Source organism: Miniopterus natalensis, chromosome 18 (assembly GCF_054644295.1).
Source record: "Miniopterus natalensis isolate mMinNat1 chromosome 18, mMinNat1.hap1, whole genome shotgun sequence".
Lineage (NCBI taxonomy): Eukaryota > Metazoa > Chordata > Mammalia > Chiroptera > Miniopteridae > Miniopterus > Miniopterus natalensis.
The window spans coordinates 35011487-35024084 of NC_142098.1; the positions used below are offsets into that span (position 1 = coordinate 35011487).

A 12598-nucleotide genomic window follows, 5' to 3' on the forward strand; every position below is an offset into this window, starting at 1 on the left:
ACATGCAATCGTATACTTGCATACACACCACACACACTTGTACATGGCTGCGCCCTGACCAAAGTTCTCCCAGCATTCACTGAAGTGTTTTTCTCTCACACCCAGTTCTTTAAGAGGTCTGACTCCTGTTCTCCGGTTTCACTGATCAGATCCCACCTTATTTGGTGGTGGTGGTGGTGGTGGGGCGATGGATGCCCTGGCATTTGAAGTGTGCATGAAAGGGCAAGAGTATGGGTAAGTGTATGTAGTGAAGCCAGGTCAGCTGCCTGCCGGGAACCTGGAAAAATCCTTGGACAGAACTGTTCATGTTGTGTAATAATATACTAAGGTGTCATTTTTTTTACTTGAGGAAGGGGTGCCTTTTAAGAATCTACCCAAAGGACAATGGGCTAAGAGTAGACATCGCTGCGCAGATCTGTGTTCAAGTCCTTGCTGAGCACTCACTGTGTTCTGTGGGATCTCAGATAGAGACAAACTTTCTGAGCCTCAGCTGTCACCTGTGAAATGGGCATGAACACAGTTCCCGTCGCATAGGTTTGTGAGCATTAAGGGAGGTGAGTGTGTAACGCTTTTAGCATAGAGCTGACAAAAGAGTCCTTGTTCAATAAATAATAGCTATTATTATTATCATAATCATCATCATTTACAAAATAGTGTAAGGTTTCCCTTCCTCTCACCCAGTTTTGAAGGATCTACCTCTAGAAAGGTAAACACACAGCCCATCTGTTTGGTCTTCCTCTCCCATCCACTTTGCACCTCCCTTTCCTGCACCCCACCCCAGCTTTAGCTCCGCCCCTCCTGCCAGCCCCTCCCCGTCGCCCTTCCCAGGACCCGCCCTCCCATTTGCTCCTCCTCCCACTGGCCCCTCTAGTTCAGTGGGGCTGGAAGCTCATGGTGTAGTTTGGTGGGATGGTGGCAAAGCCCACAGATTTAGGGGACACGTCAATATCCTTGGGTGAATGCAGAGACTTGAAGCGGAAGTTCTGCATGATAGTGGTGAGTAAAAGAAAGAGCTCCATTCTAGCCAGGCCTTCTCCGAAACAGTACCGCTTTCCTGGAAAGACAGGGTGGGAAGGGGGGCGGTGAGCTGCCCTCCCTGCCGCCTCTTCCCTCTCCAGCTGCATTCTCCCCGGAGGAGGGGATGGAGTGTCGTGGCCTGAAGACTTTCAGAGAAGTCTCTAATCCTCTTTGAGCCTCCGTTTCCCTTGTGCATGGGACGGGGGTGAGCCATAGCAGGGTGTAGCAATGGGAATTTTAGACGACCCTTTCTCCCAAACACACAGATATGGCTGCAGTGCTATCATCTCCTTCCTAGGAATCTGAAGAATTTAAGTGACCTTGAACAAATCTCTGACTCACTCTGGGCCTTGATTTGCCCCGTCTCTGAAATGGGGACAGTCATCCCTTTCCTTTTGCTTGGGCTTAGGTACTTGATAGTTATGGGGGTTGCAGTTGGTTGGCTGCAGGGTAGATCATCAGAGGGACTCCCAAGCTAGAGAACCGTGCTAGGCTACACCCCAGAGAGGGGAGCGGGGATGAAGGAGGCCCCAGTTGGTGTGACTGACTGGTGGCTTGGCAACAGTGGTCTCTTACCGATGGAGAAAGGCACAAAAGCATCATTCTTCTTAAACTGCCCCTTCTCATCTAGGAAATGCTGGGGGTTGAAATCTTTAGGGTTGGAGAAGAACTTGGGGTCTTTTAGCACGGAGCCCAGCATAGGAAACACTTCGGTGCCCTGGTGGGGAGGGCAAAGGGGGTTTGAGAAGGTGGAGGGGGAATGGGTATGCTGAGAGTGCATGGGGTCAGAGGGGAAAGGTGGGTGCGCGAGGTGAGGAGACGTGGGAGGTGGGGGAGGCAGGGTCGTCTCTGAGGGAGGAGCTTTGGGGGATATGACATTTATGTCCCCAAGACAGGGATTTTGGGGAGCATGGGGGTCTGTGTCTCCTGAGGCAGAAGGTTTGGGGTACATGCAGTTCATGTCTCTTAAGGCAGGATGTTTGGGGGACATGAGAGTTGTATCCCTGAGACAGGAAGTCTTGAGACAGGAAATCTGGGGAAATAGGGTTCATATGCCCTGAGGCAAGGGGTCTTGGGGAGATAGGGGGTTCAGGTGTCTCTGAGTGGGAAGGTTGAAGGGACATGTGACTGGGGAGCCTGTGATTGAGGGAGTGGGACAGGGCCTGGGAAGCTTCTAAAGGGGATGGGGTGCTCGGTCACAGGGAGTAGGCTGGAGGCCCCTCTGGGCTGGGCAAGGGCAGCACCTTAGGGAGGAGGAAGTTCCGGAACTCAGTGTCCTTGGTGACTCTGCGGGCCAAGCCCATGGGAATCATGTCTCCGAATCTTTGGATCTCATGGATCACTGCTTCTGTGTAGGGCATCTTGGCCCGGTCTTCGAACTTGGGCTGACGGTTTTTACCAATCACCCGGTTAATCTCCTCATGGACCTTGGCTGTGGGATAAGGGGGAATATGTTTAAGTATCTAGGGGTCTCAGGGCAGGAATGATAGTCTAAATATGTACAACTGGATGGGTCTACAACATGCATGACATCCATGTAGATCATTCGAAACAGGTTGGCCAGAATCATTGTTGGCACAGGGTGCTGTTAACCTGGTTGTGCCAAATTCGTGGGGGAAGCTGCGAGGGAGGAGCCTGGAGGGGCAGGTAGTGGGCACTTGGTGGGCTCAGCACAGGACCTATTTACCAATCAGTTCAGGTATTTTCAATATTTTAACAGCGAATGAAACTCGCTGGTGCCTATTTGCTGAATATCATCACCTAGCCTCTGGATAGCAGGGTGTGTCTGAGGGTCCAGGCACTTGAGAGAGGTGGGGACATGGCAGCGGGCTCAGGGGAATTTTGAGGCTCTGTGGCCCTCACTTCCCTCCCCCCTCCAGCCTTACCCTCCACATCTGGGTGCTTCATGAGCAGCAGGAAGCCATAACGCAGGGTCGTGCTGACTGTCTCGGTGCCCGCAAAGAAAAGGTTCAGTGTGGTCCTCACCAGGTTCTTCATGTGGAACTCTGTGTTGGGGTTCTCCTGTTCCTGTGGGAGGATGGCTTCAGGCCAAGCCCACTCCCCCGCACTCCCCCACGCTCCCGGGGCCCTGCTGGGCTTTGTCCTTTGGACCCACCTCTTATAGATCCAGACCAAGGGTGGAAAGGGGGCCCCTAGTTCTGCCAGGCCTTTTCCCAGGCTGCTGGCTCTGCCCCAAATGCTCTTCTCACACTCTTTACCCAGCTGGCTATCTGTCTTTTAATTATCAGCTTAGATGTCGCTTTTCAATTGTAGAGATACTTAGAAATGAAGGGATAGAGACAGTGAGTGGGAAAAAGAGACAGAGAGACCATGACAGGATGCATCAGAGAGCTAAAGAGAGCTGGTGTGAGTGTTAAACAGGCGAATACCATCAAGTTGTTAAAATAGTGCCTGGTGCACGGTAGTGCCCAGATGTGGTTGTCATTATGATTTGCACACACAAGCCCTGCCCATGGGCGAGGGCTCAGCGGAGAGAAGCGGTGGTTAATCATAACTGGGATTGTGAGGATTATGATGGGGGGTGATCTGTCCCTCCCCGCCCCGGCCTGAGGCTCTCTGCGGGGCTGCGGGCCTCTCTGCACTGGCTTCGGGCACGGACCTTCTGCATGCGGATGAGGAAGGAATCAATGAAGTCCCGTGGGGATTTGGGATCCAGCGTGCGTTGGTTCTGCTCCACCTTCTCAACCATAAAGTCCTCCAGCCCCTGGAGATCCTTAAATGCCTGTTGCTGTGGCCCTGGCAGGTGTTTCATCACCGAGGAGAACATCTCATAGAGCTGAGGTGGGGGGAGCAGGGAGAGGAAGGACAGCTGTTGGTGGACATCACCTGATGGGAGTGGGACCTGTCCCAGGGCAAGGGACGCACTGGTTTAAAGGCGCCTGTTTAGGTGTTTGGGTATTTAGATGGGGCTGGATGGAAACAGATGTCTGAGTTTTCATGTGAGGTAAGCATGAGGGCCCCTGCCCAAGGATTTAGGTGAGATGGCCTGGGACACATCCAGGTTCGTTCCCTCCCTCCCTCCCTCCCTCCCTCCCTCCCTCCCTCCCTCCCTCCCTCCCACCCTCCCTCCCTCTCTCCCCCCCTTTCCTTTCTTGTTTTGTAAGGGGAGTATTAGTTGAGACATCCAGGTATTGGAGACTGGGTATTAGACACCTGTCCCGGGTTCTCACTTGTTCAGTTGTCCAAGTGAGAAGGCTGATTTTGAGGGGACCCTGTCTAGAGGAGGACAGGAGTTTGGGACACCTGTCCCCATGTGGGGGAGCCCTTGGCTGGCTGTGATAGGGCCACAGTAGAGCCAGGTGGGGACCAGTTACCTGCCCCATAGATGTAGCTGTGAACTGGAAGCTTCCCAGCATCATGCGCAGCAGTGAGAGGAACTGCTTGTCCTCATAGTCGAAGCGGTCCCCAAAGACGATGGAGCTGATGATGTTGGAGACACTGCGGCTCAGGAAGAAGGTGGGGTCTATGAAGGCACCTGGGAGGTGTAGGCGAGAGAAGGGATTTGGGGGAGATTCAACTTGGCGGTCTGATGCCAGTTTGATAATTCGAGCAAAGCCTCCCCCGAACCTAGGTCCCTTCCCAGGCCAGAACCCTCGGTGCGGGTCCGTGGAGGGGACCCTGGGCTGCCAGGCTCACCGTGCGTGTCCCGCAAGGCCTGGAGGAGGAAGCCCGCCTCCTCCTGGATGCGCTCCTCGATGCCGCGCTTGCCCATGCCGAAGTCCCGCAGCGTGGTGATGGCGAAGCGCCGGAGCTGCTTGGCCCGCTCTCCGTTGCTGAAAACCACGCCTGGGAGGGGGCGCAGGAGTGGGGAGGGGGGTCAGCGGGAGGTGGGCAGAGAGAGAAAGAGAAAAGACGCTCCCAGTCAGAGAAATCCGGGAAGGGACAGAGGCCGGGTTGGAAGAAAATCAGAAGGGACGGGGCAACACGCTGCACAGAGAAACAGAGACGGAGACTCACCTGAAGAGAGGGAGAGATGGAGGAGAGGAGGGGGAGTGAGACCCGGGGACATCTGGGAGGTGGAAGTAAAAATTGAGAAGGATTTAAAAGAGCTGGAGAGGAGAGAGAAATATATACGGAGAAATGGCGAGCGAGCGTCTGGAGAGATGAGGGCCTTTGCCAGGGGATGGAGGCATGGGGACTGAAGCTGAAATAATGTGGGATCCTAAGACTAAGGACAAAGAGAGGCCGGGAAGGGGCACAGAAGCTGAGGAGGAAAAGACGGAAAGACACATGGAGACAGAGGGCCAGGCCTGCAAGGCAGACATCCCCGGAGCCTCTCAGATAAGGGGAGGAAGGGCCACCTAGTGAGAGAGAACCGGCAGGTGGGCAGGGGGACCGGGAGGCCGGCAGAGAAGCAGGAGGCGCAGAAACACTAGGACAAGCCCGAGAGGTGCAGGGAGGAGCCGGAGGGGGCCAGAGGGGTCAGAGGGGCCAGAGGAAGGGCTCTGCCCCAGCCCAAGAGGGCGGGCGAGCTGGGAGAACGCTGGGGAAACGGCTGTCGGGTCTGCCTGACCACGTCCCTTCCCCAGAGCCCCTCACCATAGCCTTTGAAGAGCCATTCAAAGGTGGCCTGGGAGCCTCGCCCACTGAACTCCTCGGCCTGGTCCACCAGCGCCTCCTTCACAGCGTCGTATCCACACAGCACCACGACCCGCCGCGGGCCCAGGTGGACGGTGAACACCGGCCCGTAGCGCTCGCTCATCTGATGGAGAGGCGCGGGGGTGGTGAGAGGGAGCGGCCTCAGCTCCCATCGGGCCCTGGACCCAATCCTCACAGGCTGGGGTACATTTTGCCCAGGTTCTGACAGCCAAGAGACTGGACATCCCAAGATCTGGTCTTTCCCGGCTAGGACCCTGATGCTAAAGCTTCAAAGCTCCCCCTTCCTGCCCCTGCTGGTGTGGCTTGGTTGGTTGAACGTGGTCCAATCCCCCCAGAGGTTGCATGTTTCATTCCCCGTCAGGGTACGTGCCTGGGTTTTTCTCTCATCTGTTTCTCTCTCTTCCCCTTCCTCTCTCTCTGGAATCAATAAAAACATATTTTAAAAAACACACAAAACTCCCTTTTCCTAAGATTTCGGTCCAATCGATGCCAATTCCCTGCCACAAAGTCCCAGCGAGACTGGGCAGGCCCATAGCCCCACTCTACCACCCATTTCCCTGCCCCACGACACCTTCATGAGGGAGTTGTACATATGCTCTGTGTTCAGCTGCAGGTAGTTTCCGATGAAGGGCAATGCAACGGGGCCGGGAGGCAGCTTTCCCCAGAGCTTCCTTTGCTGCCAGACAGACATCAAGACCATTACAGTCAGGCAGGCCAGCAAAGCTGCCAGAAGCAGCCCTGAGGCCAGCATGATGGCACTGAGAGCGGTCACATGGCGATGCCTGGCATGGGTTGCTTTTATACTCCCTGGGAGAGAGAGGTCACCTTTGGTCCTGATTATGTAACAGTCTCTTTTCATCTGCTGACTACACCCCCTGTCATGCTCCCAGGCAGCTTGGGTTATAGCCAGCAATGGAGGAGGCAGGGACTCCAGGCAGATTAACAGGGAGTGGGCAGGAGTCTGAATTTGTGGCCTCTCCCGAGGAGCCAGCCAAGGGCTGTGGACTTGGCACAGTAGACAAATTTTAGAACTGAAGATTCTGGAATATTTGCATGTATGAGCTTGGGATTTGGGGACTCAGAGTGAGAGGGAACCCCAAAATTGTGAACTTGGGGGTCTCAGGAGAGAAAAATTAAAGACTTAAGGGTATTGGAATGAGACAGAATGCATGGCTGTGAATTTGGGGGTCTTTTGCTGAGGAGGGATGTAGGTTTAAAGGTCTCAGGATGGGAGATGTCAGGCAATGGATTTGAGGGTCTTGAGGTGAGAGGCAGTGGCAGTGGACGTGGGCTTCCTGCAGGGGGTGGGGAGAAATATATAGAGTCCAGCTGGTTCATGGAGTCAGCTTCTGACCCCAGATGCCACAATGGGCTACAACACGTTCCTTGATGCCCAGAATCCTCATTGGAACTTCAAAGCGAGGTCAGGATGGGATGTCACAGAACTGCCCATCCCTGGTTGGGAAGGAGATAGAAGACCAGAGCCGCATTTCAGTGGAACTTTCCACAGAACTGGAGAAGTGACTCATGGTCTCAGTTGGCAGAGGCATGGGCCAGGACTCAGAAACTAGTAATGACAACTGCAACACAGTACAAAAAGATCCCAGCTGTCTGAGGGTAGTAATTTACAGAGAGCCACACTCGTTCCCTACCGAGATCCTTAGGGAAGCTCACTAAGTTGATTGTATCATTTCTGTTGTAATTATTATTATTAATGCTTCCCATTTTATTTATTTATTTTGTGAATCCTCACCTGAGGATATTTTTTCCATTGATTTTTAGGGAGAAAGAGGAGGAAGAGAGAGAGAGAGAGACCTTGATGTGAGAGAGACACATCAATTGGTTGCCTCCCACACTCACCCCAACCAGGCTGGGGATCGAACCTTCAACCCAGGTACGTGCCCTTGACTGGGAATCGAATCCTCGACCCTTTGGTCTGTGGGTCTACGCACCAACCACTGAGCCACCCTGGCCAGGGCAATGCCTCCCATTTTATATATAGGTAAACTGAGGACAGAAAACAGAGAGTGGGCAGGGTGCACACGTCTCTCCTGCTCTGTACTTTTATTCCCCTTTCTGGGATTGTTTTGCCACCAGTGGAAAGGTTGTATTTGAGGGTATGTGAAGTTTCCTTTAGGGGTGATTCCTGGCTCAGCAGTGCCACTATTAGCAGGCAGAGGGAACCATAAAAGGAGCAATTTGGGTAAACTCCAGGGGTGGGAACAGAGGTGGCCCTGAGGTGCTGAGGGAGGGAGTAGAGAAAGGATGAGTGACTCTGCTGTGCTTTCCTCACTGACATTCTTGATAATAAGGAAAGTTACCCCCTGGTGAGCATAGTTGAGGAGGCTGAGTCTGACTGCAGGGTCTTACTGAATCTTTGTACGAGTGGGGCCAGGTCATTATCACCCTTACTTTGCGGTTAAGGAGACCAAGACTCCATAAAGACACTTGCTGGAGGTCACAGGTAATAAGTGGCACAGCTGGGCTTTGAATCCTCTCTCCTTCTTTCTCCATTGACTGGCCTAGCCCACCCTGGGGGCCAGGTGGAGACCAAGTTTAGCAGCAGGTGGGTGCTGAGATTGGCATCAGCATTGGCAGGTTCTGCTATTGGCATCAGGTACCCCGGGGGAGAGAGGGCTATCACGCTGGCATTGAGCTTGTCTCCAGGTAGACTAGGATTGAAAATAAGTTGACACTGAACTTGATACCAGGAGAACAGTAATAGAGAGCCTTTGGTGTCAAGAGAGCTCTGGGAGAAGGCCCAGGTGGCCACTGAGGCTGGCTTCCAGAGGGCATAAGGGTGGCACCAGGTAGGCTCTGAGGTTGGTCCCAGCAGGCTGTGACTGGTCCCGGTGCTGCGACTGGTCCTATGTGGGCCTGAGAGGGGCCCCTGATGGGCACTGGGCAGGCTCCGACATTTGGACCACCCTCCTCAGGTGCCGCCTCTAATCAGGTGAGTGCAGGTGGGTGAGGTTGGCACTCCCACGACTGGCATCTTGCTCAAAGCATTTTAAGCCCCTGACACCTGTAGGGAGGGAACAAAGAGTAGGGGCTAGGTCAACAAATAAAGGAGAGCTGCTTGCTGGTTTTGGAGGGGGAAGAGGAGGGCAGGAGGATTAGCATGGGGTTGGCCAGTAGCAACCCCCTAATCTTTTATTTGGTCTTTTTTTTTTTTTTAACGAGATAACATTGGTTAAGAACATTACATTTGATATCCGTATATTTGATGGCATTCTTACCACCAAAAGTCTCCTTTGCATCCCTGCACCTGGGCTGGCCTCAGGCCTGGGCCCTCCCATTCTCCTTTGTTCCGTGAGAAGGAGGCAGGTAGGACTCTGGGGCGGTTGTTTCTCAGTGAAGTTGGCATCAGGAAGGGCCCCGAATGTTTAGACAGGCTGCCATGAGCTGGGTGGGGAGGCCGTGAGGGGTCAAGACTGGGAGAATTACTTGAGGTCAAGTGAGTTTGGCCTTGTCTCTGACCCTGAAACATGGAGTGAGAGATCGGTGTGTGACACCACATGCCAGTGGGGAGACAGACCAGTCACAAAACAGTGACAGCTCAGAATGGACAGTGCTGGGAGGAGAAGGCACAGGCAGAGGGGTCAGGGCAGGATGGGGGGCATAGGCAGAGGATTCAGGGTGGCAAGGGAGGGCACAGACAGGCAGAGGGGTCAGAGCTTGGGTGGGGGACCCAGGCAGAAGAGTCACTGCAGAAGGGAGGGACACAAGCAGATAGGTCATGGCCAGAAAAGGGGGCCCAGGGAGCTGTAGGGGCCCAGAAATGGCACCTGGTCAACCTTGTAGGTTCAGGGTAAGCCCCAATAGGGCTCGGAAGGATTTTCCATGGAAGGGTAGAGAGGGTTGTGAGGGAGAATTGCAGGCAGAGGATAAGCTTGTATGGAGGTAAGAGCCCCAGAGAGCATGGCTGAGTGCTCCTGGAGTGTAGAGCTCCGGGGCCATGTTCACCCACGAAACCAGAGCCATCAGCAGGAGTCAGACCACACGGAGCCTTATGTGACCTGGTGGGGAGTTTGGATCCTGGCTGGAGGCAAAAGAAAGCCACGGAAGGGTTTTAAGCAGAGGGGGGAAAATGTAGTCAGATTTGTGTTTCAGAAAAATTTATCAGATTTTTGGAGAAGACGAGACTATAAACTGAGAGATGAAGAAGTGGCTCCTGTAGGCATCCAGATAAGACAGGAGCCGAGGCCATGAGGATGGGGAGAAGGTGAGCTGGGGGAAGATGTGGAAGGAAACATGGATTCTAACCTGATTATATGTCCGCTGTGTGGAGGTAAGGGTGAGGGAGGAGCCCAGTGTAGAGGACAGATGGTAGTGTCATTTGCTGGTTTGGGGACACGGATCAGGAGCAGGTTTGAGGCAGGAGATAATGCGGGCAGCCTTGGACATGGTGAACTAGGCACAGTTCTTGCTCTTAGGGGTTTCTTAGTGGGAGAGCAGACCTGAATAAATTAAAGTCCTCAATGATGCTATTCAAATTAATTAGTAATTATTAGTAATAATATGCTACTTAAGGTTGAGGATTGGGAAGGCTTTGTAGAGGAGGTGTCATTAGAACTGAGTCTTGCAGGATGCATTCACCAGGTAGGGGAAGAGAGGAGGGCAGTCCAGACAGAGAGAGCCGAGTCTTGGACCTGTGGGATGGATGAAACAGAACAGATATATTTGACAGCTACATCCTGATCCCTTCGCCAACCTCATCAATCAACATTCTATCCCCTACTCCCCAGCCTGACTCAGAGCTCTCAGGAAAAACCTGCTCATGCCCACAAGTGTGCTTGAAATTTATGACCATGTTCCAAATAAGAAGATATTTTTTAATTGGTGAAATTCACATAACATAAAATTAAGCATTTTAAAGCCAAGGGTTCAGTTACATGTAGTACATTCACAGTGTTGTGAGACCACCACCTCCAGCTAGTTCCAAAACATTTCCAAAAGAGGCCTTAAGTGAGCTTTCTTGTTTTAAATTTAAATATTAGTACCGCTAACGCTGTCATTCACTGAGCATATTATCTTAGGGTGTGAAGCTTTTTATGAGCATGGTCTTATTAAACGCCTCACAGCAGGTCTATGAGCTTTGTTTTTTCATTCCTATTTTGCAGATGAGTTAAGTAAGGCCCCGAGAGTGGGAAGTGGCTTGTCTTGAGCTGCACGGCTAAGGGCAGAGCCTGGACTTGTCCCTGTGTGACTGAATTTCACGCTCTTCACTCACCCTTTGGGCCACCAAGCCCCACCTTTCTTCTCTCTGAAACTTCAGGTAACTGTCCCAGATATCCTGTTGTTCTTGAAAAGCTTCCCTGTAAGCCTGAAACAAGATTCCAAAACGTTTTTTGTGGTTTTTTTTTTAAGTTCTCTTAATCGAAGGCAGACTTGACCCTCTATCATTTCTACGTTCCTGGGAGCGTTAGCTAAGGACCCAGTTAACCAGGGCTGCTGGCAGTGAGGTGGTGAGAGGGGTTGAGGGATCGAGGTCACAGTGAAGCGTTTGTCTTTCAGATTTCAGGGTGATTAGGTAGGATTAGGGTGGGGCTGTTGGAATGTTGACTGAAAGCCGGTGAAGGAGAGGCCAGAGGAGAGAAGGAAGTGAAGGTACTTTCTAATTATTTGGACAGCTCATGCCCATGACCACTGAAGTGCCTCTTTCCCAGGAAAATGGCAGGACTTGGGTGAAAGTTTGGCAGGTAACAGGAATGAAGGAGACAGAGGGTGAAGGGGTCATACTCTAGAAATGGTCTGAGGAGTTTTGTTTTGTTTGTTTTTTTGTTTGGGAAGGGGAAATGAAAGCATGAAGAAAATAAATGACCAGCTGATAATAATGACTATATTTATTATTGTAGCTAGTGATTTATTGAATGCCATGTGCCAACAACTATGCTGAGTGATCTATAGGCATTACCTTAATTTTCCCAACAGCTCTGTGAGATATGTTATTATCTACAGCTTACAAATGAGGTCATCAACTAGGATGCCTCAGAACCTAGACTGGAGTCTCAGTCTGTCTGTTTACAAAGCTAGACCTCCTAATCACTACATAATGTTTCGGTCTACCAGGAAAGGCGTTGGACATATTAAGAGGAACAATAACAGGATGGTGTGAGTGAGATCAGTTCACATAAAGCTCAAGTTGCCAATGACACATTCACTTACTTTTAATCCTTAAATAAATTGCATAACTCATTTCTGAGGACAACGTGTTTTTGGGCTCTCTTAAGGAGCTTCACCTCCTTTTTGGTGTCTTTTGCCCTTTGCCTACATTTGAGAATTTCAGCAATTTCTGAGCCGTATTTCAACTCTGAGTCAGCCTTTGTTTTAAGCCAGGTTAGAGAGTTGGGGACCTTGGAATCTTGGGAAAGTGCATACAGTGTACTGAGCAAACTTGTACTCAACAATAGGCCTCCTAAATGTGTATACCGTGAAGATATTTGTGCAAGTTTATATCAGGAAACATAAAAATGTCACGAAACAACCCAAAATGTCCATCAACAATAGAATGGATAAATAGACCGTGGTGTTTTCATAAACTGGGTTCATTCATATGACACATTCATGAATAAAAATGAATTATAGCCACATGCATCAACATGGATAATTGCAGAAACATAATGTTGAGTGGGGAAAAAAACCCAAAACCAAATCACAGAAGAATACATATGATGTGATTCCATTTATATAAAGCTTAAAAACCGGCAAAACTAATGCAATATAACAATGTACTGTTCAAGGATGATTTACATTTGGTAAAACTATGGAGAAAAGCAAGAGAATGATACATAGAAAGTTCAGAATAGGAATTGTTTCTGGGGGAGCAGGGGATATGATTGGAAAGAGATGGACAGAATGGGCTTCTCAAATATTGATAATGTTTTATTTCTTAGGCTAAGTGGTGAGTGTTTATTTTTTTCCTTTCTTTTTTTTTTTCTTTTTCTCATTAAACTTTGTT

The 12598-nt window shown here is 51.1% G+C and overlaps 1 protein-coding gene across 1 annotated transcript; it reads right to left on the reverse strand.

The window, feature by feature from the left end:
• Positions 1-872: 872 nt before the first annotated feature.
• On the reverse strand, positions 873-6388 carry LOC107534173 (cytochrome P450 2A13). The gene is made up of 9 exons (XM_087827231.1): positions 6204-6388; positions 5578-5735; positions 4675-4824; positions 4353-4513; positions 3638-3814; positions 2904-3045; positions 2262-2449; positions 1594-1735; positions 873-1054 (listed from the first exon to the last, which is right to left on the reverse strand). The coding sequence occupies exons 1-9, from the start codon at positions 6386-6388 to the stop codon at positions 873-875; spliced, it is 1485 nt and encodes a 494-aa protein (XP_087683357.1).
• Positions 6389-12598: the final 6210 nt, after the last annotated feature.

Coding starts and splice junctions, on each gene's coding strand:
- LOC107534173 (XM_087827231.1), bottom strand. CDS start 6,388: ATGCTGGCCTCAGGGCTGCTTCTGGCAGCTTTGCTGGCCTGCCTGACT. Junction 3,815..4,352: donor CAGCTACATCTATGGGGCAG/GTAACTGGTCCC, acceptor CCCCCACCTCAG/CTCTATGAGATGTTCTCCTC. Junction 1,736..2,261: donor GGAACTTCCTCCTCCCTAAG/GTGCTGCCCTTG, acceptor CCTCCCCACCAG/GGCACCGAAGTGTTTCCTAT.